Below are 26,299 nucleotides of genomic sequence, written 5' to 3' on the forward strand. Positions count from 1 at the left end.
TGAGAGAGACAGAGCATGCACAGGGGAAAGGCAGAGAGAAAGAGAGAGAGGGACACAGAATCTGAAGCAGGCTCTAGGATCCGATCTGTCAGCACAGAGCCTGATGTGGGGCTGGAACCCACAAACCGTGACATCATGACTGAGCCAAAGTCAGACGCTCAAATGACTGAACCACTCAGGCACCCCTAAAGTTCAATTTAATTTTTACTTCCATAATTCTGTCCACAGCATAAAACATCTTGTTGGTTTTTTTAAGAGGTTAATTTTCTGAATTTAATATTCTGAACTAGCAACTTTCCAAGAACCCATGAGATCACAGGAAGCTTACATATTACAAATGCTTCAGGTGGCTCTGACTCTTGAGTAGAAGAGTGAGGGAGGGCAGGCTTAATGAAAGAGTGATAAAGTGAATACCTCTGAGCTTTATCAAAAGATCTAGTGAACACTAAGGAAACAAAGTGAATTAAGAGATACTTATTAAGCATTTATACAGCAAAGAAGTGTTGGTGTCAGCTTTATTACTACTGTTAAATTATCAGAATCAGAGCTTCCATAGATTTCAAAAAACAAATTTATTCATAAAATATATAAAAAGATGTGACAAAAAATAAGGCTAGAAAACCCCACAATCTTATACATCTCAACATCACTTACCACTCAACAAGCAAAAGTCTAATTTTACTCTTATTTCTGAAGTAAAAAGAGGTCATTGTAAATAATATTTCATTTTATGAGTTATACGGCTAAAAACCGTTACCCAAATCTAGTCTGACCATGACATTTTGGTATTTTATAAAGTACTATTCTTTCCAGAAACTTACTGACACTGAAATCTCTCAAAGTATATTTATGAAGGTTAATTCACAGTAGTTTTACCAAAACAAACAATTTTAAACTAGGTGTTATGGTAAAGTATTATAACTCTGGTGATGAAGAACAAATTAAAAATATGTTTGAATATAGACAAGTATCAACTTTTTCTTAGAAACAGAGGGGAGATGAACAGAGCTGGCCCTGGAGACAGCGGTGCCCCATGCGCTAACAAACCGCAAACCGGTGTCCAGTCAGGTTGCTGGAACACACCTCTCGGCATTTCCCACCCAGAGACGGGCTAGTCTGGATGTTTGCATCTGGGGCTTGTTTTCTCAGTCAAATCCAACTTTGTTCAGTGACGGTCAGAGGATTCCAGGGCACATTCTAAATACTATGAGTGTTCTTCTGGAAGGTTTCAAGTCCAAAGTCTTTAGATCAAATTTTATGGAGTTTTGTAACAATCAGTACTCTTACCATTTGATCAAATGAACTACAGACGCAGAGACCCCTTTTATCTGGACTCCAGTCCAAACTGGAAATGGGCTGGGTAGACAAGGTGACATTCTGCAGAAGGCTGACGGAGCCGGCAACTCCCATCTCTACTCCCTCAGAATCTTTCTTTGACCGCTGAATAGGGTATTCGCTGAGAACAAGATCAGAGTGGTAAGGAGAGAAATCTTAACATTCTCCACATTGTGTTCATATACATATAATCCATGACTCTATTTTTACTTCTCAGTTGATTACTGGAACAAATAATCTTTCTAATGTTGAGTTTTATACAAAGATACACTATTTCAACCTCAACAGCTTTAAAGGGGATTGGTTCTACTAAAAAAAAATTTTTTTTTTTCTGAGAGAGGAGACAGTGCTTGCTCTCAAGTAGGCTCCATGCTCAGCATGGAGCCCAATGAGGGGCTCACTCCCACGACCATGAGATCATGACCTGAGCCAAAATCAAGTGTCGGACACTCAGCCGACTAAGCCACCCAGGCACCCCTCTCCTAAAAACTTTTAAATATCACCTCTGTTCAGCATGAGTCTGTATTTTCTTTTCATAATAAAAGTCTTAGATTGATCTAGCATTCTTTATGAAATTCACTTGTGTTCCTCACAATCTTTTATTGCAGTTCTTCTCTAGATTCGGCTTGCAGGACACCGTAGGCAGAAAAGGTGCAAAAGCAAAGGCTGTGAGTAACACTTGCAGAACCTCACCTACATACTTCCAGAATGAAGAACAGACACTGTTTCTAACCCTCGAGCCCCATGACACAGACCCAATGCACACCTTCTGTGTACCGTTTCCATGGGAATGTGCTGCTCAGGTATTTTAGACCCTAGAATATCATTGCTTCAAGGAAAAAAAAAAAGCAATTCTAAGAATATTTGTTTTCTTTCAGCTGAAATTATCAATTTATAAAATAAGTAGAGCTGAAGGTTAACAACTGTAAAGACTAGTTGGTCTGGATTTGAGAGGGTAAAAAGAAACATCCCTCCCTACAGCAGAGATGAGCTCCTAGTGAAATACAGGGACAATCTGCCTCTGAAGGCCTTTAAAGCCTGTTAGGTATCGACTGTGATACTACCTTCATTTCTTAAGTGCTAATAAAGGCTAAGAGTTTCAAAGGTATAAAGCAACTCAAAAGCAGAGAAGAAATAGAAGTGATAGGCAGATAACCTACTATTCTTTCTTCTTCTTGGACCATACAACTTCTTTTGATTAAGAGGAATAAGATATTCAGATGATGAAAAAATTACAGAATTTTTTTTCAGGTCTCTTAGCTTATTTAGTATTTAAAACATAACATAAATACATATTTAGTATTTAAAACAACATAAAGATTTTTTAAACCCTCTATATTGTCTATTAAAGTTTTAAGAATGTATGTTTGTGTGTTTTGAATATACACACACACACACACAAATCAGCATGTTGGGGTTCATTCATTCAAAAAACAATTTCTGAATTAACTAGGTGAGTTCCTCTAGGAACTCTCTGGTGCTCAATAAATATTTGTAATTTAAGTGCATTACTACCAAAGGAGACTGGCAAATGGAAATAGAGCTAAGTATCATTTTACTTAAACCAAATCTCTTTTGCTGGTGTAATACTTGACAGCAAAGCTCCAAACCAATTTGAAGATTAGACTAGATACCTGTTATGGTAAGGATTAAAGTTCATACTGAGATAAGCTTCAAGTTTCTATTTTTTTTAATGTTTATTTATTAATTGAGTGGAGGGACAGAGAGAGAGAGAGAGAGAGAGAGAAAATCCCAAGCAGGCTCCACACTGTCAGTGCAGAGCCCGACACAGGGCTCAATCCTACGAACCGTGAGGTCATGACCTGAGCTAAAATCAAGAGTTGGATGCTTAACCGACTGAGCCACCCAGGCACCCTGAGATTAGACTGTATACAAGACTCCACTTTACACTATCGTCAAAAATTCTAGCTGCAAACGTGTTTGCACATCACACAGAACTACAACTCCGTATGTGGATTACAGAGAAAACTGGAACTAGTTCTTCAAGGAAGCAGCCTATATAGTTTGGTCACAGGCAGAATAGTGATGTGCTGCTGCACGATCCAATCGGCAGAGACTAATGGGGAGGATGGCCTGGTTTGGGAGAATTGGGTAAGGACAATGGGCAAGGTACAAGGAGAAGACGAGTTATCAAATGGTCTATCTACTGGGCATTCTCCCACAACTCGTAAAGCTTTTCCTCTGCTTGTTACTCACAGGACCTGTACAGTCTTGATCTCAAGCATTTTTTTGGCCAGATCCCTAAATACTTGAACACTTTCCAACTGTGGCCTTGTTTCTCAGCTCCCCTGCTGCCTTCTAAAAGAAGCTAATAAATAAGAGAAGTATTTTGTAGGTGTGAAAGTCCTAGCCATACTGAAGATGGTGGTTTTCTTCTTATATCATGAATCAAACTTTATTTTGGAAATATCTTTCATTTATGGGCTTGTGTTAGTGGTTTTTTTCCCCCTTGAGTGATGGAGAAAGAAATACCATTAAGTCTTGGTTTTCATCAGGACCTATAAATGAGCAGCTGACCTAGTATGTGCCATGTTAGGGCACCAGGGACTCAGAGCACAGCCAAGGCTGTAACTCACACTGCCTCCGGCACAAGAAAGCAAACTCCGTGATGGGGCTTTTCCTGGAGACTCATCCGTCGCCTCAGTGCTGTTTGGATTCTTTCACAACAACGGTATCTGAACTTGGTCAAGTGAGTGATCAGGATCTACAATTAAGAATTCCAACCCATTTCTTATTCTCTAGAGGTAGTGTTCTAATGACCAGACAGTAAGTAATACTTCACAAAAGCGTTTGGTCAAATTTTCCACATCCAAAGCAAAACAAAAACAAAAACCGACAACAATAAAACCTGGCCAAAGCCATGATTTTAAGCTATGAAAAGAACTATTCCTAAGTTACCCCCATAGATGGAAGACACAACCAAAATGACAAATATACTTAGTGTGCCAAAAGAAGGTTAATACTTACTAAGTGTAAAATAATGACATTAATTTGAAAAAGCAGACAAAATAACACCCTTTAATTTAAAATCATTATCGAAATAAACTAAGTCAAAGGAGGAAGAAGGACAACCAAGTTCAATCTAATCCTACTTTCCGCCCACCAGTAACTTAACAAGGAGCCATGAGCATCAGCAGAGACTTACTACTTCCAGAGGTGAAGGCTGCCGGCGCCTCCAGCAGTCAGAAAGAGCTCTCTGTTCTGTGGCAGGTGTCGGACTTGCCACACAGTTGATTTATGGGCCTAAACAGGATGAGAGGCACATAACTAGTTTTTATGTTTGTTTATATGATAAAGATTGTCCGAGAAGAGAAATACTGTAAAAAAGAATTTTTACCACTATAATTTCAACAACCATTATAGAAGTAATTCAAGTATTTCTGGCACATCTCTTCATAAGGGCTACAGAGATTTATAGAGTTCATCATAAGTAATAAAAGCATCATTTTTCTTTGTGGCTTTACGAAACAAAGTTCTACTGGATCAAAAAAAAAAGATGTTATCAGATTAAAAGTCCATTTAGGTATATAGTACCATATACATAGATTTTATACATGTAAATATCCCTAGCTCACTCTGAGGGAGAAGAAAAACTCAAAGTACAAAAACATACTTCATCCTAAGGGAAAAAAAGGATAGACTGATTTAAAAACAAACTAACAACAACAACAACAACAAAAAAAAAAAACCAGCCTTTATTTTTTAGAGCAGTTTCAGGTTTCCAGAAAACTGAGTGGGAACTTCAGAGAATTCCCATATACAGAATGAATTTTAACTTAAAGTTCCAAGAGGCTTATCTTTAATTTGTACCATTTGACTTATCTAGTCTTCAAAATAAGGACCACAGGGACTTATAGATGGGGTTTAAGGTTATAATAAGCCAGGATCTTTATTCAGTCATATTAAACTAAAAGACAAAAATGGCAACTGGAAGGTTAACAGCTTGTTAGCACCTCAACAACAGCTAGTAAATCAGTGTTAATGGTGTAATATTCACTGCCAGGAATTTGAAAGACAGACAGAGAGAAAGGAAGGGAGGGTGAGGGGCAGACCTAGGGAGAGGGAGAGACAAGGGGGTAGAGTGGAAGAGAGAAAGAGGGAGGGAGGGAGGAAAGATTTCTGCTTTGCAGGAGCAGTGAGACCAACTAACTTGATCTAAGTCATTCTTAGACACTATATTTTAGGGAGTGATTAGTGATTAGGCATTTGACTTAATAGTCATGTAAGGGGATTACCATTAGCAGATTAAAAACACATATCTCAAAATACACCCTTTAAGTGTGTGACAGTCCTCAAGTGAGTGGGTCCAGGCTGTTAAAACCTATTTTGTTTCATAGTTTAAACTTCACTTTTTCTTCTGGAAATTGATAAAAACACAAAAAGAGGGGCCATGACCTCTTAAAATACAGTGGCCTCATTTGTTTGACAGATTTAGCAATTACTTGATTAAATAATTATAACAAAAACTTTGAAGATGACACTTTATAATGGGCAGATGAGAACCATGTTACAATTGTATAAGGGACAATTTAATAAAGTGCTTTATGTTGTTGATACTTAATATATTCTGAAATAACAAAGGCAAAACAATACTGCAACTTATAGCTACCTTAAGAATTTAGTTCATCAGGCAGCAACAGTAATTTATATGCAATAATAATAATAATTAGCAGCAATAACAACAAAAAAAAGACAAAATGGGAAGGTTTGAGAAGTACTACTGAATCCACAATGGAGGGAGAGGGAACAAGAGAGTCAATTTTTATTTCTTGAGCAACTTACATATTTTAATCTTATGGAAACTACAAATCTGTAACCGATCTTTACTTTTACATTCGAGGAAGGTCAGAGTCACATTCCCAATCCATCTCTGGCAAATGACAGGGTGTTGCAGCAGGAATTTATGCAATCCCCTTACTCCAGTCATCACCATCTTTTTTTTTTCTTTTTTTTAACCAGTATTTTTCCTGTGCTCAGCCTTCTCTTCATCTATTTTTGATGTGATAATACCATGTTTCCTTCTAAGCTACCTCAAATACTCTTTGGGACAAGGTAAAGTATGTATGTATGTGTGGATGACTGACTGAATAATTTTTTTGAACCTACTATGTACAAGGGTTAATGCTTGAAATAATTTCACTTAATGTAGCAAACCAGAATATGAAATAAGATGTGATGAAATGACATAAATGTATATATGTTGATATGTTCTGAAAAGTATATAATTAGATATTAATACAAATACTATATATTTATTAGAAAACACTACGCTAGGTTTTGTTGATCCAGTTCTCAACATCAGCTAGTTTTCTTTTGATTGCTCCTAAACTACAAAATAAGATTCTTAGCCAACTGAAGCCTTTATTATAGTCAAGAAATCTAAAACTGATAAACTTTGGGGAAGTACTCTGCACAGAAAAACCTGTCAAGTTCCCACAAGAATATATTAAAAATAGCTCCCTTCATATAAAGACCTGGAAAGAACCTTGATGACTAATTCTATTTATTAGTCTAAAACAAGCTATGAACATTCCTCTTCATAGAAAGACATTTCCCCCATATTTACCTTTTCTGAAACAGAGGCAAAACCTTTGGTTGGATGCTGTGTTCTCATATCAAAAACATGAAACTTTCCTTCCAGTGATGTAGCTACCAATTTATTCATACTTATGTCTTTTCTGTCAAACTCCAAGCTACATACCTGTAATAGAAAATATTTATTATTGATGGTCTAATGATTATTATTCAGGAGGTTCTTTTAAACTAAGTAAAACAACTTTAAAATTATCAGCTCATGTGAAAGGATTTAAATAATCATTTTATCTTTTGAGAACCAATACATCAAATACCTTTAAATGAAAAAATTTCTTTTTGGTTTATAGGATCAACAAAACCATCCTGAGTTCCCCTGTCTGGTAGATTATTTTGTAAAGCCATATAATTTTTTACTGTTATTACATAATTATTATTTTTTTAATGTTTATTTATTTTTGAGAGAGAGAGAGACACACACACACACAACATGAGTGGGGGAGAGGCAGAGAGAGAGGGAGACACAGAATCTGAAGCAAACTCCAGGCTCTGAGCTGTCAGCACAGAGCCCAACATGGGGCTCGAACTCACAGGCTGCGAGATCATGACCTGAGCTGAAGTTGGACACTTTACTGCCTGAGCCACCCAGGTGCCCCTGTTGTTACATAATTATTTTATACAGTCCAGTCAAAGCTGATTTTAGAAAACAGGAAGGAACCACATTCTTCACTAAAGGTGTACAACTCAGGACCCAAAAATCTGAAAGAACTTGTGGAGGCTGTTACTATTCTAATATTAGCAGGAAAAAAGGCCTCTAGCCTAGTTCATTTTAATATCACACTGCGCATAGCCCACAGGGGTCCACAAATAGGACACAAGAGCTGGTGACTCACCAGGAGTTGTCATACCACATCTGAGTGTGTGTTCACTTTCTGAAGAAAGGATCCATGATTTTCATTAAATTCTCAAAGGGCTCCACAGCTCAAAAAGGTTAAAAACCATTGGCAGAGGGGCTGTACTGAGATGAGTTATTAGAGGTGCTATCCTTTTGAAGTAGTTTGGAGGTGGACAAAAACATGCTCAGACAAACTATAAGAACCCAAAGGTACATTACCCCATTTTTTATGTTTGTCTCCCACCGCAATGACATATTTCTGAGATCAAACAGTTTGATATCCCCATTGTCATAGCCAGCACAAACAACACGCTCCTCTTGATTATAAGCATTGCCTGGAAATCAAGACACAACATTGCATATCTTTATAAACACTAATTTGAAGGCTGCTAAAATAATGTTATAGAACCTTATACCTTATACATATACCTTATACAAAATCACACTAGGCAGAATCTCATTTTGCCAAACCTGATAGGACATCAAGATTATTAAGTTGGCTATCTAATTTTGCTTTTTTTTTTTTTTTAAAAAAAAAGCTCATTTGCTGAGATTCTATATTGAAGGGGTGAGTGAAAATGTTTATTGGAGTCTAAGTTGAAAGCAAATGGTCTTTCTCTATTATATCTGCAGACTAACAGGTCAATTACAGTTCAAACATAGCAGGGGTTGGTAGAATAAATACAGCTATGCTTCTATTGCTTTCTTGGTAGTAACTATATTTGAATGCAAATAGAAACTACTTTAAAACCATTTAGGTTGCAAAATGGTGTCTGGTGTTATCTTTGCAAGGAAATCTGAAATACATTGTAATACACTGTTAAACATTTGTATGGATGGTGGCCCCTGAAGTAAATTTATAATCTGTAGTTTAATTCATCCTGCTTGGATCCAGGATGTTTTCTGGAGTACCTCTGGCACTCATCTCTCCCCAGTTCACACACCAATGTGATTTTCCTAAAGCTTCAATCACATCTCATCCTTGCAAAAACCTTCAGAGGTTTGCCACTACCTCCACACCATCTCAACACTTCTCAACACTGTGGCCCTGAGCCACATTTAAGGCTACTTCTACCACTATTTCATTTAACATACTTACTTTGGCACTTTTCAGGCTATTCCTTATGCTTGACACTTCCTCCCAATTTCAGTGGTTGATATCCTATGTATACTTGGTCTGAGGTCAAAATGCTCTTCCTCCACAGCCATTTCTCACTTGAAGATTCCTTCTATATTCATCCATACCTCTTGTGACCTTTTCTCACTCTTACCCGGTACTATAATTAGTGTAGATATTACACCCTCTTTACTGAACTATAAGCTTCTGGAGGGTAGTATATGAATCTCTCTCACTTTGCATGCCCACAGTACAGTACTATGACATTCATAAAATGGTCAAATCAATGGATTGTTTTTCAAACTTAATGTCCCCGATTTTAAATTGTACTTATGTCCCTTAGGTCAAAGATGAAAGGCTTTAATGGCCCACAGATAATTACTTTTTAATTATCACATCAAATTTTAGATGATGATTCTAAATACAAATCCTGAAATTTCTCCCCAAAGCATACATGTGTTAAGTTTACATATTCTTGCTCATTATATACAAACACATAGTAATTCCCATATGATAACTTAGTTTTTAATTTGGAAATCTAAAACTTTCCTCTGATTAAATAATAGTGCGATTTTAAAATAATATATAGAACTTAAACAGTTCACATATACTGTTAAATCCCACTATTAATGTGTTATCTATATAGTATTATACAATGAAAAAGGAGAAAGAATTTCAAATTTCAAACAAAGTATGACCCATATCCTGTAGTAGCAAAAATTATTTTCATTTTCGCTCCCAGTAAGAGATACTAAGGAATGTATCAATTAGTCCTACAAAATCAATATTCACTTTAAGTATAGTAACAGAGGAACACTGTTATCAAATTATTAACAAATAATTCTGTAATGGCATAACTATGTTCTAGAAAATAAACATCCTCTGTGAAGAGTATAATGTAAGATTTTTTTAGGTCACCACTTGTGTTTCAGACTCTGCTTAGTTCCACTAATGGCACTTGACTCTAAACTAGGTCCACATTGTCTCGTTAGACCCAAGTATGTAATAGTAGCAAATATTTTTGAGCACTTAATAATTTAAGCACAATTCTGAGCACTGTACATGTACTACTTCATTGAATCCTCATAAAACTATTTGGTAAATTCTATTACTAGTTTCACTTCATAAATGAAGAAACTAAGGAACAGAGAAGATTGCTAAATTGCCCACCTCACTCAGACAAGAAATAAAAAAGTGAGGATTCAAACCTAGGCGCCAGTGGCTGACATTAACCACCATCTCTATTTGCCTCAGTAAACTATCAGAATAATCCAAAAAACAGACTGTAAAGAGACTATCTTGAACCACTGTGCTTTTTACCATCTGATACATCAAATGCAAGAATTCTTCAAGAATTTACCAAATGCCACAGTCCAACAGTCTCTCTTGTTTTCTCCTTGTACAGGTTCCATATTGGCAACAGGATCATCTTTTTGCCTTGGGTCCCACACCTTCACAGTTCCTGTTGTGAATACAAGTGAGTTGGCAAAATTCAACAGTGATTGAGGACATTTCTGCATTCTCTTCCTATGACTTTCTACGTACATGGCAGTATTACAGATACTAAAAAACCTGAAAATTTTTCACATATTTCTGACTTCTAAATGGGCAAGTTGTATTTAATATCAGAGATATAACCCATATGTTACTGTCTGACTTTATTTCCAAGTTAATAGATACACAGAAGAGCCAACAACTATTCCGAAGTTATCAATAAGGTCTGACCGACAAGGCAAACACAAATATTATGTAATTCAGATCAGGTCTTATTTTCTTTGAACCTAAAACTAACGTACTATTTACTTAGACTAATATCAGTGTCATCTTAATTTTTATTTTTTTCCATACTACCCATATAATCATTGGCATTTTTCTTATACAGATGAATAAACTCTGATTTTTACATTTATGATTTCTTATATGGAGTTTTAGAACACTATCTCACATACAATTAAACTTAATTTCCCTGTGGCAATAGAGATGAGGGAAATATTAAATAAAATTAACACATATTTCTTCTCAATTGAATTTCAACCCCCTCATTTTACTGAAAATTGCAGGACTACTAACTAAACTCATCACTGCCTAGGAGAAATACAAATGCATTTAATAAAATGGCTGAAAGGCAAGTAAGTACTTGAGAGAGAACAGGAAAAAGGCAAAAAATCTTTAAAAGGGATAATAAACTCAGGAAAAGGGGAGATATCCCACTAGATTTGTCTCTAAGGATAAAATAAAGTCAGTCATTAAAAAGGCTACTTTAAGGAGAAAAAAATTTCTCACAAATGTGACAAGAGATTATTATATTACTGTAGAGGGTTCATACAAATTGGTAAGATTCATATGAAATTTGCAATAGTTAAATGAGCAAAGAACATGAACAGACAATTCACAAAGCAAAACTAACTAGTAAACAAATATAGGAAGAAGTTAACACAAGTGGGAATGCAGGACCATTTTTACTTCTGAAATTAAGGAGGGGCACCTGGATGGCTCAGTCGGTTGGGCGTCCAACTTCGGCCCAGGTCATGATCTCACCGTTCATGAGTTCCAGCCCCACATTGGGCTCTGTGCTGAGTGCTCAGAGCCTGGAGCCTGCTTCAGATTCTGTGTCTCCCTCTCTCTCTGCCCCTCCCCCACTTGTGCTCTGTCTCTTTCTCAAAAATAAACATTAAATAATTTTTTTTTAATCTAAAATTAGGGGGGAAAAAAGAAAATCAATGCTGGTAGACAGACTCGAAATCTACCTCATCGACTGTAGCTGAGAATGTACATGAATACTTTGGCAAGTCTGACAATAAATTTAAAAAACCATAAAACACGTTTATTCTAAAAAAGTTAGATACATGATGATACTCATTCCTTCATTATTTTGAAGTCACTCTCCCAAAACAATAAACAAAAATTTAAAGCAAAGTGAGTGCTTATTAACAAAGACATGGTTAAGGATACTGTGATATATACATAGAATGAAATATTACAGTCATTAAATGGTAATTATGGAGACAGCAACATTTGCATATGACAAAACATAAAAAAGATAAAAATCATATCTAAACAACTACACAAAATTGTATGTAAGACTGGAAAGGAAAACAAATCTAATGGTTATGTTACTGTGGTAGATTGAATGCTACTTTTCCTTATATATTCCATATTGCTTTTATGATTAAAAAGAATAATTGATTTTAATTTTTTTAACATTTTATTTATTTTTGAGAGAGAGCGAGTTGGGGAGGGGCAGAGAGAGAGGGAGACACAGAATCCTAAGCAGGGTCCAGGTTATGAGCTGTCAGCACAGAGCCTGATGCAGGACTCATACCTTCGAACTGTGAGATCATGACCTGAGCCAAAGTCAGATGCTTAACCGACTGAGCCACCCAGGCACCCCGGATAATTGATTTCTAAAACCCAGACACTGTTGAGTAACTATTAGAAAAATACATCTCTTTTCTTTTAAAGTAATTTCCTCATGGTCTCGAGCAGCCAAACCACTAAGGCACCGAATTTCTTACGTACCCATCGTGAAGCAACAAAAATTCTGAGTCCATTACAGTCATTCAGAACAGCTCTGAACACCAACAGACCTGTCCCTTGCTAGTCACCACAGGGCAGAAAAGCGGAGTTGGTGCCCTTGGATCATTCTACGATGCTCAGTAGAAGGATCACGGAATTTCGATGTTCAACTAACTGTCAATATGACAATTTTCACAAGTACCAACTCTGCTTTTTAAAAAAAGAAAATGAAAAGTTGCTGCCCACCTTATATTGTTTTTGAGCTGCCTCAAAAACCTGTAAAGAAATTTTAAATCTTTCAAGGTTCATAGGAAACTATGGTTGTTAGTAGCTGAACTTGCTCAAAACTAAAATAGCAAGTGCTATGCCTCTATCTCAAAATAACTTCAAAAGTCTGAAGCAACTAAGGGATATGCAATTAAACTTGCCCATTAAAAAACACTTAGATTTAGGAAGTCAAGGCCTCTGAAGAGGATTTCCATATAGAGAGGACATATTGTTGCACAGAGACTTATCTAAAGAAAAAAAAAAATTTAAATACACAGAATAACTTACCATCTCGGCTGCCAGTCACGATTTCAGGTGCACCTTCCCCAATTCCCAGTCCGCCTACACCATCTATGGTATTTATAATTTCTTTATGGCCCTTTACAGAATATACTGGGATCTCTGGAGCTTCCAAATTCCTAGGCAACAGAACACAGCTTCTTAGTTACTCCACATGTCCTAAACATTTAGTCCACTAATGAAATTTAAGAATGCATACCATATTTAGATTTTTGTTTTAAAATAAGGGTTTTGCTGACATATCGGACAAAGGGCTAGTATCCAAAATCTATAAAGAGCTCACCAAACTCCATACCCAAAAAACAAATAACCCAGTGAAGAAATGAGCAGAAAACATGAATAGACACTTCTCTAAAGAAGACATCCGGATTGCCAACAGGCACGTGAAAAGATGCTCAACGTCACTCCTCATCAGGGAAATACAAATCAAAACCACACTCAGATATCACCTCATGCCAGTCAGAGTGGCCAAAATGAACAAATCAGGAGACTATAGATGCCGGAGAGGATGTGGAGAAACGGGAACCCTCTTGCACTGTTGGTGGGAATGCAAATTGGTGCAGCCACCCTGGAAAACAGTGTGGAGGTTCCTCAGAAAATTAAAAATAGACCTACCCTATGACCCAGCAATAGCACTGCTAGGAATTTACCCAAGGGATACAGGAGTACTGATGCATAGGGGCACTTGTACCCCAATGTTTATAGCAGCACTCTCAACAATAGCCAAATTATGGAAAGAGCCTAAATGTCCATCAACTGATGAATGGATAAAGAAATTGTGGTTTATATACACAATGGAATACTACGTGGCAATGAGAAAAAATGAAATATGGCCTTTTGTAGCAACATGGATGGAACTGGAGAGTGTGATGCTAAGTGAAATAAGCCATACAGAGAAAGACAGATACCATATGGTTTCACTCTTATGTGGATCCTGAGAAACATAACAGAAACCCATGGGGGAGGGGAAGGAAAAAAAAAAAAAATAAAGAGGTTAGAGTGGGAGAGAGCCAAAGCATTAGAGACTGTTAAAAACTGAGAACAAACTGAGGGTTGATGGGGGGGGGGAGGGAGGGCAGGGTGGGAGGGAGGACAGGGTGGGTGATGGGTATTGAGGAGGGCACCTTTTGGGATGAGCACTGGGTGTTGTATGGAAACCAATTTGACAGTAAATTTCATATATTAAAAAAAAATAAATAAATAAAAAAAATAAATAAATAAATAAATAAATAAAAATAAAAAAAAAAATAAAAAAAAAAAAATAAAAAAAAAAAAAAAAAGAAATTGTGGTTTATATACACAATGGAGTACTACGTGGCAATGAGAAAGAATGAAATATGGCCCTTTGTAGCAACATGGATGGAACTGGAGAGTGTTATGCTAAGTGAAATAAGCCATACAGACAAAGACAAATACCATATGTTTTCACTCTTAGGTGGATCCTGAGAAACTTAACAGAAACCCATGGGGGAGGGGAAGGAAAAAAAAACAAAAAAAAGGAGGTTAGAGTGGGAGAGAGCCAAAGCATAAGAGACTCTTAAAAACTGAGAACAAACTGAGGGTTGAATGGGGGGTGGGAGGGAGGGGAGGGTGGGTGATGGGTATTGAGGAGGGCATCTCCTCCTTTTGGGATGAGCACTGGGTATTGTATGGAAACCAATTTGACAATAAACTTCATTTATTGAAAAAATAAAAAATAAAAAAAAATAAATAAATAAACTTTAAAAAAAAATAAGGGTTTTGCTATGAGGGTAATTTATACATTTACTTCCAATATTTTCTCTCCACTTTAGCTTCTTTTGAGCCCTTAATGAGCACTGCCATCATTCAACTTGGAACTCAAAGTCCTGAGCACACTCAGTGATTCTCAGAGATGATCTATCTAGGACCTCTGCACATGACTTACCAGGTGAGCTTACTAATAAATACAGATTCCTGGGCTCCTCCACAGATATAATGGATAAACAGCCCCAAATCTGCTGACTCTTTGGTCCACTGAAGTCTGATAATCACTACTTTAAACATAGAGTAAATTCAAAGTGATTTAGAATGTTTCCAAAGTAGGCCTTGGTAGTCTGATCTTGAGATCTTTTGGAAGGATAAAATATGAGTAGTGTTTACTTTGTATATGTTTCTTCCTTTATAATGTATTATTTTCTCACTAAATTCCTTACTATTTTCATCTAGTTACATATTTTTCAGTGTACCATCATGCTGGGCACAGCAAATCTACAGTCAAACTGGCTGAAGCTTGTCTAAATCCACGTTAGTTAAGAGAAAGGAATGCAGGAATGCACCCACTACTGTGGGTGTCTGAGTCTACCCAAGATGGCAGGGTGATGAATGGCTCAAGTAAGTTATGTTAATACACCCCTTCTCCTGCCTCCCTCTTTTCTCCTGGAGCTTCTATCCACATTTCTCTTTAACAAGTCAGTTTTTGATAACTTATACTTAAAAAAAAATGAAGCCAGCTATTCATGAAATGTAATCCCAACTTTTACTAGGCCAAGATTTATTAGTAAAATCTCCCTAATTAAAATTTCAGATAGCTCAACCTAGGAGACCATGTTTATTTTTGTAGCATCATTGTGAAAGAATAAGGACCAAACAGGACTGAGATTCCACTTCAAAGAATTGCTTTACTGTTTGACTTTAAAATACTGCTTTTTACAACACAAAATTATAAGACTTAACAATGAAAATAAGTCAGTAATACCTGTGACTATGCTAGGAAACTCTATTAGGGAGACAGTCAATAGTTATATTTGTTGCTTAGTCTTATGCTGAAATATTTTTAAAAAGAACATTCAGACTGGTTTCTCCCAAGTTCTCTGAAAGTATATGTAAGAACTGATGCATTCTAATAAATGCTAACTTAATTATTAAGCAGTTAAAACAAGGGGAATTAAAATAGCTTCATTCTATTTTATGATTCATGTCAGTAATTTAATAAGAAAGCAACAGATTCTAAGTGAAAATCAAGAAAGGTCACCTTAGAAAACATGAAGTAGAGAAGATAGTTTCTTTCTAGAACATTACTATATACTTTAAACAGTAAAAATAAGACATATTCTTGAAAATTGAGGAATTTCAGTTCATGCAATCTAATTTAAGTAGGAAATAACTCAAGGTAGAACATGAAAATTATAAGCATTTGGCATAATTATGGTCTTGTTCATTTGCAACAGGTTTACATTGATTTGCTCAATCGATGTGTTCCTAAAAAGTTGTGCTTAGATGTGCAGAATTTTTTTAATGAATTGGGAATTCTACATTAAAAAATTCAAACAAAGAAAAACTCAGTGTATCATTCTATAATGCCAAATGTCTCACTGAAATATAAACAGTATCTTAAGTTTTCCATGTTTTACATGTGTGGGGAATAGCCCTTTATGTACAAATACAGGGGATTAAATGCTAGCACCAAACAGCATGTGTGGAAATAAATATTGGTAACATTATTCAAACTAGCTAAAGAAAAACAGTATTTTTAAATGGATTTTGAATATGAAATCTAGAAATATATATTAAAGGACAATCCTTACATTTTTATAAATAGTTAAAATTGAACAAGGAACATTTTAAAATAAGAATCCTCCCTTTCAGAGGAAGAGTAACAAGACTATCAAGGAAACTGCCTATCTTGCGTCTTAATATTGACTAAATAATCTTACCATATATGAAGGTTTCCAGCAAAATCTCCAGTAGCTAAATATCTCTGCTGTAAAGATGTTGCACCAAATGTTCCACACTTAATGGGTTTGGCCTTTTCAATCTTGACAGAGGGAAGGAAAGAGGATACATTATTTATGTAAGCAGCTATTTATAATTCATGATATTTATGGCTCTACTATGGGCCTTAAATAAGGCACATAATATAAAAAGCAATGAAAAAATTTTCTGATCAAAATTATGCTTTTCCTTTCATCACTTTTCTGTAGTTTAAAAGTGTGTAACTGTCAAAAAGAATGAGTTTTAATTTTGCCTTTGCTCTCATCTCACTAATGAGACATTCAAATGCTGACAAGTGCACCGTCTCCATTGGTTTGCAAATATGAACATTTCAACATTTCATGTGGTATTCTTCTCTAAGATCCTCAGTAGGAATAAGAACTTAATGAAGATGTTATTCTTTTCAGATGGCCACAGGAACAAAAATGTTCATGTGTCTCTTATAGTTTTCCCTGCAGAACCCTATAAACTGAGAGTGTTTATGTCACTATTCTCTCTGGGACCTTGTCAATGCACGGAGATTTGTAGATGTGTGAGTGCCAAAGGCACTGCTATTGCTATGGATTAGCCAATATTTTGAAGTTTCTTTAAAAAGCTCTGTTCCAAGTATTGCATATAATCCCATTAGTAAAACAACCACATACCAATGCACTAATTAAGGTACATGGCTTAAGGAAATCAAGTCTAGACCATATTATCAAAAGGATCCTAAGAAATGATATCATACAGGGGTGCCGAAGGTTGGCTCAGTCAGTAAAGGGGCCAACTCTTGATTTCGGCTCAGGTCATGCTCTCACTGTTGGTGGGATCAAACCCCATGTCCGGTTCTACGCTGACAACAAGGAGCCTGCTTGGGATCCTTTCTCTCTCTCTCAAAAATAAATAAACATTAAAAAAAAAAAAAAAGAAATGATATCATACAATACCCTCCTGTCATAGGCAAAGAGCTTGAAGCACACGACTTTACACTTTTGCCCAACTTACGCATTCCAACATTTTTATTGAGTTCCTATTAAATAAAGTCAATGAACTGAACAGACTAGGATACAAACATGAATGCGATTGGCCATGCCCTCAAGAAGGAGTTTACAACCAAAATATCAGTTCCTATTTGACTCCTCCCACATATACATGCTACTCTTACCTACTCCCACACCTGTGTGGGTCATCCACTAATCTCCTTTTACTCTGTCACCCCCACCCACCCTAACCCCACCTGCCCTGATTCTGCTGAAGTCAAGCTGCTGCCTTGGCCCCTGTGAACTCTGGGCAATACGGAATCTGATGAGGCTTGATGCCTTCCCCACTCCATACTCTAGCCCTATAATATCACCTCCATTTACTTGGCCTCAACGGGGTAAACCTATTGTCTTAGTCTGTTATAAACTTTAAGATTTTTATTCTTTTTTTTTTCTTTTTTTTTTTTTTTTAGAGAGAGAGAGAGAGAGCATGTGAGCGGAGAGAGGGGGCAGAGGGAGAGAGGGGGAGAGGGAGAGAGATCCCAAGCAGGCTCCATGCTGGGTATGGACTGGAGCCCAACGCAAGGCTTGATCCCACAATGGGATCATGACCTGAACCGAAATCAAGAGTCTGATGCTCAACCGACTGAGCCACCCAAGAACCCCAGATTTTTATTCTTTTTTTTTTTTAAGTATTTATTTTGGAGAGAGCACAAGCAGGTGAGGGGCAGAGAGAGGGGGACAGAGGGTCAGAAGCAGACTCCTTGCTGACAGACTGACAGCAACGAGCCAGATATGGGGCTCAAACTCACGAACTGCGAGATCATGACCTGAGCCAAAGTCAGAGGCTCAACAGACTGAGCCACCTAGGCGCCCCTATTCTTAATGTGTACAAGAGTAATACATGTTCCCTACAAAAATTCAAACAAAACAAAAAACTGAAGGTAAAAAAGTGAGTCTCCCTTTGATGCTCCCCAGTAGTAATCCCCATCATTCTAGATCTTTTTCTACATGTTTACACTAAATTAAACACATAGGTTTAATTTAATATAAGAAGGCCCTTATATTTTCCTTTGACTTTTTTTTTTTTTTTTTTTTTTGACATAACAGTATTCTGCATACACTTTTTTCCCTCCAGAGTTCTCCAGTTTCTAGGGGATTTCTTCTTGAAACTTTTCAGTTCCTGGGCCAATCTCATCCCTCCTAGTAGGTTTGGCCTGTTTCATAGAATTAAAAAAATAATTTCCCTGCCACTTTAAATGTTTGGCTAGGCACTTCCATAGAGCAGTTTTCAAAGAAAAAGAAAATAAAATCCACTTAATACAAACTAAACTGAACTTTTCTCTCATGATTCAAAAGATATTATTATATGGTACAGGGCTTTGGAAACTCCCAGCTTGTTAAGCTTTCACACTGTTTGGGATCTGGAGAAATGAGCAGTTACTATGTAGGCAGGTCTACAAGAAAGCATTCACAGCCTCCGTGGAAACTGCCCAGTAAACAAAAGCAGTCATCTGTAATAACATGGTTGTAAAAGACCATATTGATGAGGAACACAAAATTACAGAATAATTTTTTTTAATGCATTTGTGGTCCCAGATAGTTACTCAGAAACCTGATATTCACTTATTTCAATTATTTTTTCCAATTTTACTTAAAAAAAAGCTATAATGCAGCAACACGAAGAATCAAAAATTTGGCAACTTAACAAAGCAGTTTCCAACTCCAGATCACTCTTGTGCTCCCCACCTTCCACTTCCCCCAAATAAAAGTAACCGAAATATCAGTAGTGGCACAGCACTTAATCACTGTTAGGACACAATTTCTATGGTTAAAGTAATTCAGAGTTCCAACTTATGCCAACTGATGAAATAGACACCCACTCCTTCCTCCACTTGTCTTACACTGGGCCTGGATGCCCCAAGCAAGAAGTCACTGGTAATGGCTCCCCCGGTCTGAGGCAGAGGGTGAAGATGGGCCTCTTGGGTAAGCAGCTGGTAGGCCTCATGGACAAGAATATGGCTCCAGGGACTCATGGGTTAGGAGCTGTGGGGAGGTTGCATCATGTATTGAGAGAACTCTCCAGGAAAATTCTTCTCAGGGACCTGGGAAGACTTGTCTCCCATTTTCTCCTCTTTTACCACCTAAAGCACTCTGCTTTTCACAATTTCACTATCACTTGGAGCCTTTGATAGGGTTTCTCTTCTTCCTAAGCCACAGAAGAGTTATACCATAAAAGCTAACCTCTACTTTTCAGTCCCTACAGTGAGCACATGGTTCTTCGAAGATTTTACTGCTGGTAATAAAAAACTAGGAAGCAAAAAATGTCCTCCCTGTGGTATTTCTTCATCTCACTTTCACCTTTTAAGCCTTTGGAACAAAGATTCTCAGACCATGCTCCTAGAACACACTAATCTTCCAACACCAACATAAATTTACACACACAGATAGAACCTTTAAAAAGCTAATAGACAGGGGCACCTGGATGGCTCAGTTAAGCGTTGGACTTTGGCTCAGGTCATGATGTCATGGTTTGTGGGTTCAAGCCCCACACTGGGCTCTGGGTAGACAGCACAGAGCCTGGAGCCTGCTTCAATTCTGTGTCTCCCTCTTTCTCTGCCCCTCCCCCACTCATGCTCTGTCTCTCTCTCAAAAATAAACGTTAAAAATTAAAAAAAAAAAAAGCTAATGGATATGATTTTCTCAAACTTAAGTTTTCTTCAATATTTTGTTTACCTTGTCTGTTAGAAAATATTAGCAAATGAACGCCAATAAGAAAACCTGGAAATGAAGATTAAAAAGTTTATGTATGGTTGCCTCTTGTGATATAAAGATCACAATATGTATAATATAGTCTGATTTTTCCATTGGAAAACCCCTTCTTTGTACAGAATTGGAACAAACTACTCGAGTATTTCATGGAGTTCCAAAAACAGCACCACAATGTCCAGACACTCTGGCACCTGAACACATCTGAGAATCTCTACCTTAAAAGGAAAGAAACCAAACTGAGAGCCACTCTATTACAATAGATCCTATACTAGATATTTCCACATTTGTCATTGCACAAATTCTAAAAGTCAGTCTTTTTTTTTTTTTTAAACTGTTGTTATTTATTTCTGAGAGAGAGAGAGAGAGAGAGAGAGACCGAGCACAAGCCAGGGAGAGGCAGAAAGAGAGAGGGAGACACAGAAGCAGAAGCAGGCTCCAGGCCCTGAGCTGTCAGCCCAGAGCCCGATGCGGGGCTCAAACTCACGAACTGCAAGATCATGACCTGAGCCAAAGTCAGAAGCCCAACCAATGGAGCTACCCATGTGCCCCTGCAAGTCAGTCTTTATTGAAATATAATGGAATGAAATAAACTGCATCTACATTTAGAGGCAAAGACTCACAGGAGTGGTACCAAGGCCTGTGGTAGACAAATGTACTAAGCTCTTTGAAATCTTGCCTTGATTCCTCTGACCTCATTTCCTGCTTCTCTCCTTTCTACTACACTCCAGCCACATCTGCAACTTCCTTTTTGCTTCTCAGACACAACAAAGTCATTTCTACCTCAGGACATTTGCATTTACTATTTCCACTGTCTGAACTGCTCTTCCCTCACATCATGTCTGTCTTCTCCAAATTCAGATTTCAGATTAAATGTCACCTCCTCTGAGAGGCTTTCCCTGCACCTCCAATCTGAAGTGGAACCCCCAAATCACTATCACCCACCCTGTTTAATCTTCTTTATTGCACTTACCAATAAAATTATTTTATTTATTCAATGATCTCTGTCCTTTCTAGAATGAGTACCATGAAAATGGGGCCCTGTAGCATCTGTTAAACACCTTAAGGTGCTCAACATTTGTTGAATAAAAATATAAATTAACATCTATTAGCCTCTCATTCCTAGTGCTGGAGAAAAACCATTGGGAGTCCACGATCCCATTTCTCCCACCGTGTTTTCACATGACACACCATAGTTTTTGGTGTCATTTATACTCAATAATGAAAACAGCATCCATATATTGAGCACATCTATCAGATACTGTTCTAGATGTTCTTCTAGTCTAGGCCATCACTTTTCTTCCTCACACAACTGCAAGCTAAGTGTTTGCAACACCCCTTTCCAGATGAGGAAACAGGTTTACAGGACTAAGACTTGCTCAAGGTCCATACAGCGAAGAAGATTCCAAGTTCTTTATACTAATTGTGGCTGCCCCCAGACCTACATGTAAATCAATTAAGTTTATTATGTAGCCCCGATTCCATAAACCAGAGAGTCATTAGAAGTACCAAAAATGTTCCAACCTTGAAAAGGACTGGTGAGTAAATGGTATTGTCACAAACTGAACCTACTTTCAGATTTGTGTCCTCTCACTCCTACCTTCATTCATATCTTTGCAAGATATATAGTTATCTATGCCTCCCTCATGTTTTTTCTCCTTATACTAAAGAAATACAGATTTATAGATACTAGCAGTCTGTTGTGCAAGAATAAAATTCAACTCAAAATATAAAAACATTTTAAAAAAAACCTCAAATGTATAAACATCTTATTATTTGCATGGTAGTGAGGACTGCAGTTGGCCAAGAAGGACTGAGCTCTACTGGCAAATGGACTTATAGAAGCAAGGGTGTTTTCTCTAAGATATTCACAGACATCATAATAGCTAAATTAAGAAGGGGCAATGGAGTGAAGCTAATTTCTTATAGTTCATAAAAAGGTTCCTTCCCTGCTTCTGTTAAATATTTTACCTTTGGGAAACAAGGGTTTAAAAAAAATCCACTGGTTACTTAAATTTTCCTTGCTAGGGAAAAACAAAAAACAAAAAACAAAAAAACCACAGCTAAAAAGATTTATTTTGCAAAATTTATTCCAAAAAGAAAATTGGTTTATATTAATAACTTTTGCTGTAGGACCCTGAAAATGACCATGACTTAGCTGTTGGTTCTCTTTGCTACAATAAGTTAACATGATTAAGGAAGCCCATGATGGATAAGTCCCATGAGAGCTATTTTTGTTCCATCTGTGGGTGGGTCTAGTACAGCTTGTCAGTATTTCCTCCTCCACATCCTAGCACTACTTTAATTAACATTAAAAGAGTTAGTGAACCACATGGTAACAAGCAGTGAACTCAGTGGCACAGGGGCTAAAAAAGCAGAACTTTATTAACTTACTAAATTTTATTTTAACTAAAATAATTTTAACTAAATTTTATTAACTTACTAAATTTTAAAGTATAAACATCCACAACTATGATTCCAGTTTTCAGGGCCACCCCAGTCCTCTGTGACAATTAGAGGAAAGTTGTCCTTTGTAGGCTGAGGAAGTCTCACATTCATAAAGTTTGATGAGAAAGAGACAGATTTCAGTTTCCACTTGAACCCTGCAACCCCTTGTGTGGTGCAGCAAACTGCTCAACTATACATGAAGGCCCTCATTCCCTAGCTATCCTTAGTAACAAGATAAGGCAAACATTAACAAAGACCAGTTTGCTTCCTTCACATTTTTACCTTGGATACATGGGCTTTGGAACACATAACTTGAGGTGGTTCCACATTGAAGAATCAAGTATTTCAGAAATTCATCTAGCCCCATCGTAGTCAACACTGGTACTTGTTAGAATCACCTGGTTGAAGTTTAAAAAATACTGATATCTAGGCCTCACTCTACTCTAAATGAAGAGTCCCACTCCATCAGAATTTCTTAAGGTGGGACCAAGGCATGAATGTTTTAAACACACACACACACACACACACACACACACACACACACACACACACACACAATCTATGACAACAACAACAGAACATACTCAGCTGATCCTGATGCAAAGTAAGAGTTGAGACCCACTGAGCCTATATTTAACCTGTATTCTTTTCCACTGCACCATAACAGCCAAACACAATCTAAGTTCTTAAGTGTGTTTTTGCATTTGTTTTATCCTTTCTCTAGACAAGAGGCTTTTTAGAAGAAGGGACTCATTCTTCAAGTACCTTTGGTCCTTCTTTAGCATGGTATCCTGAAATAGGTTGTCAACAGAGACAAAGGGCATTATTTCACTCTGTGGAACAAGTGTGTTCCTAAGGGTATACAAATTATACCTTATTTTAAAAAATCACCGTCTGTAAATGTTCTCTGGTTAAATTTGATGGCATTTGGTATTTGTTCCTAATACTTCACTTGCTTTTGTCTGCTATTCCAATGTTTCCATTTGTTCAAACCCTGACCCCAGTTGATTAATGATCAATAAACTGATATTTAAATTTTCCAAGTTACATCCTTTTACAAACTATACATTCACTCATCCTTTTAACAAGTAATTTATTGAGTGGTTGAACTTTACAAACCACAGTGATGAAAAGACACTGTCCTTACTCTCCAGGAGTTTACAATCTAATTAGAGATTAGACAGAATTACATTATTTCTGGAGCAGATAAGAACCAGCATAATGCAATGTAAAGAGTTTACTTTGTGTGGGGAACAGGAAGGGATTTCCTAAATCAAATAATCTGAACTGGACCCTAAAATAGCAACAGGTGCCTGGGGGCTAAGTGGCGAACAACATAAGCAAGGCAAGGTAGAAAAGGATAAGTCACGTGTAGGAACTCTGAGTACCTGGCTAGAAAAGACAAACTGAGGCGCCTGGGTGGGCTCAAGTGTCTGACTCTTGATTTCAGCTCAGGTCATGATCTCACAATCTGTGAGCTCTTTGCTAACAGTGCCAAACCTACCTGGGATTTTCTCTCTTCCCTGCTCTCTCTCAAAATAAATAAACTAAAAAAGAAGAGACAAACTGAACAAGAAAACCGGCACTCATTGAAATTTAAAGTGAGATGGGATCTTATATACCTTCTAATCCAAGCTTGCCTATCCAAATTGTATTCATTCTTTACCACAGTTTTGTTTTGTTTTGTTTTAATGTTTTGTTTTATTTTTGAGAGAGAGAGCATGGAGGAGCAGAGAGGGGGACAGAGGATCCCAGGCGGGCTCTGTGCTGACAGCAGCTAGCCCAACTCAGGAACCCTGAGATCATAACCTGAGCCAAAGTCCGACTCTCACTGCAGTGGGACACCCAGGCGCCCCAACCTTTATCTACCAGTTTAAAGCCAATCTTCTCCATGCAGATTCTCTCCATAGTTTTTAATCCCTGGAGCTCTCAACCTTCCCTGTAGTCTATTACAACCCTAATACTTGATTATGACTGATCACCTGAGATCAATGCATTTTTAAAACTGTAAACAAGTACAAGAATATTAGTTACCATCATTATTCTCGAATTCTTTCACTAATGATCTTCACAAAACTTGTAAACTTGCTCTTGCCACATCCAGTTAAGAGTCCTTCAGAGATGTCCCATTTAAAAAAGCGTAAATCCTTTAAACAATTTAAAGACCTTGCAAAGTTTGGTCCCTGCTTACCACTCCCATCGCTGAGGTTCCGCATACCCTGTTTCCTCTGGAAACATTCTCTATTCCTAGTTTGGCCTAGTTAGCATCTACTCTCCCAATCTGTTTTTACTCTCATAGAACCGTGTTCCTTTATGTTAGAGAATTCATCTGTTTGTATTTATGCATCGTCTGTTTGATCATTCAACTGATTCTCTCTCCCACTAGAAAATAAACTCCGTGAAACCAGGGTCATTGTCATTCACATGCCGGGGAATATCAGACAATCAATTGATACTCGCTGAAGAATAAGTGGTTCGGCTGTCTCCTCCAATTACAATGCAGGCATCACGGTACCAGCTTTGTCTCTGCTTATAAGAAAAAGCATTTTACTAACAGGGCCTATTAGAAAGACTCCACAAACAACTGCGCACTGCCTAGAAGGGCCTCGAATTTAGATACGAAATCTTAATGTCACTTCCCAGGGACCCCGCTCTGGACTGCGAGGGTGGCTGCAGGAAGGGGCCAGCAGGGCGCGGATGAACTGGCCAGCCGAGAATTCAGGACTCGAACCAAAGCATTTTACGTCGAAGTATTCCTCAATCTGCGATCACCTTCGTTGGTTCCGCGCAGCTCGAGCTGTGCTTTTGGGGGACGCTGGACGGAGGCTTGGGCAAAAAGAAATGCAGACTCCCCCCAACCCCAGATATGCACTCGACCCCTCACCAACGGTAGTCCCAGATCCTGGAACCGGGCAGTCCCGCTTGGCACCCACCTCCCGAAGCAGCTTTAGGTCCCCGTGCTGGATCTCATACAGTTGAATGACGCCGGTGCCCCGTGCGAAGTTGCCCATGGTCACAAATTTGGCGCTGCAGGGCACCCACTTACAGTCAAACACCGTGTAGTTGAGGCCCTTCTGAATATGGGAGATGATCTGAGGCTTCTCGAAGGCCGACATGGTCCAGCCAACTTCCCCCAGCCCAACCAGTACACCCAGACCCTGACAAAACACAAACCGGGAAACCAGACTCCAAACATTAACGCTTTTCGCCCTCCCGCTTGCCGTAGTAGCCCCCAAAACGAAGGCGAGTTGGATTTAGTTGTCTCGGATAATGCCCGATGCGCCACTGAAGTCAAGCAAGATTTTTCTTCACTGACAGCACAAATTTGCTTATTGTCTTTACCTACTGCCTTTCGCACATACACATATTGGAGATTGCACATGCGTCGGCTGGGAATGGCGGAGCCAG

At 37.8% G+C, this 26,299-nt stretch overlaps 1 protein-coding gene and 2 long non-coding RNA genes across 3 annotated transcripts in view; 2 read left to right on the forward strand and 1 right to left on the reverse strand.

Annotated features, from left to right (window-relative positions):
- The window catches only part of LOC109262065 (uncharacterized), a 48,919-nt gene extending 39,684 nt beyond the window's left edge, over window positions 1-9,235 (forward strand). The window contains exon 6 of the long non-coding RNA XR_002077619.2: window positions 8,323-9,235. This is a non-coding gene — a long non-coding RNA (uncharacterized LOC109262065). The remainder of the gene's footprint in view (window positions 1-8,322) is intronic.
- Window positions 554-26,124, reverse strand: DNAAF10 (dynein axonemal assembly factor 10). The gene is made up of 8 exons (XM_019440276.2): window positions 25,825-26,124; window positions 16,658-16,758; window positions 12,972-13,102; window positions 10,261-10,362; window positions 8,003-8,118; window positions 6,923-7,057; window positions 4,502-4,599; window positions 554-1,456 (listed from the first exon to the last, which is right to left on the reverse strand). Exons 1-8 carry the CDS (start codon window positions 26,005-26,007, stop codon window positions 1,249-1,251), a joined length of 1,074 nt encoding a protein of 357 aa, XP_019295821.1. The 5' UTR covers window positions 26,008-26,124; the 3' UTR covers window positions 554-1,248.
- Window positions 9,263-17,662, forward strand: LOC109262078 (uncharacterized). The gene is made up of 2 exons (XR_002077627.2): window positions 9,263-10,377; window positions 14,777-17,662. It is a non-coding gene; the product is annotated as an uncharacterized LOC109262078 (long non-coding RNA).
- Window positions 26,125-26,299: the final 175 nt, after the last annotated feature.

Source organism: Panthera pardus, unplaced genomic scaffold (assembly GCF_024362965.1).
Source record: "Panthera pardus isolate Hobbes unplaced genomic scaffold, ASM2436296v1 HiC_scaffold_25, whole genome shotgun sequence".
Lineage (NCBI taxonomy): Eukaryota > Metazoa > Chordata > Mammalia > Carnivora > Felidae > Panthera > Panthera pardus.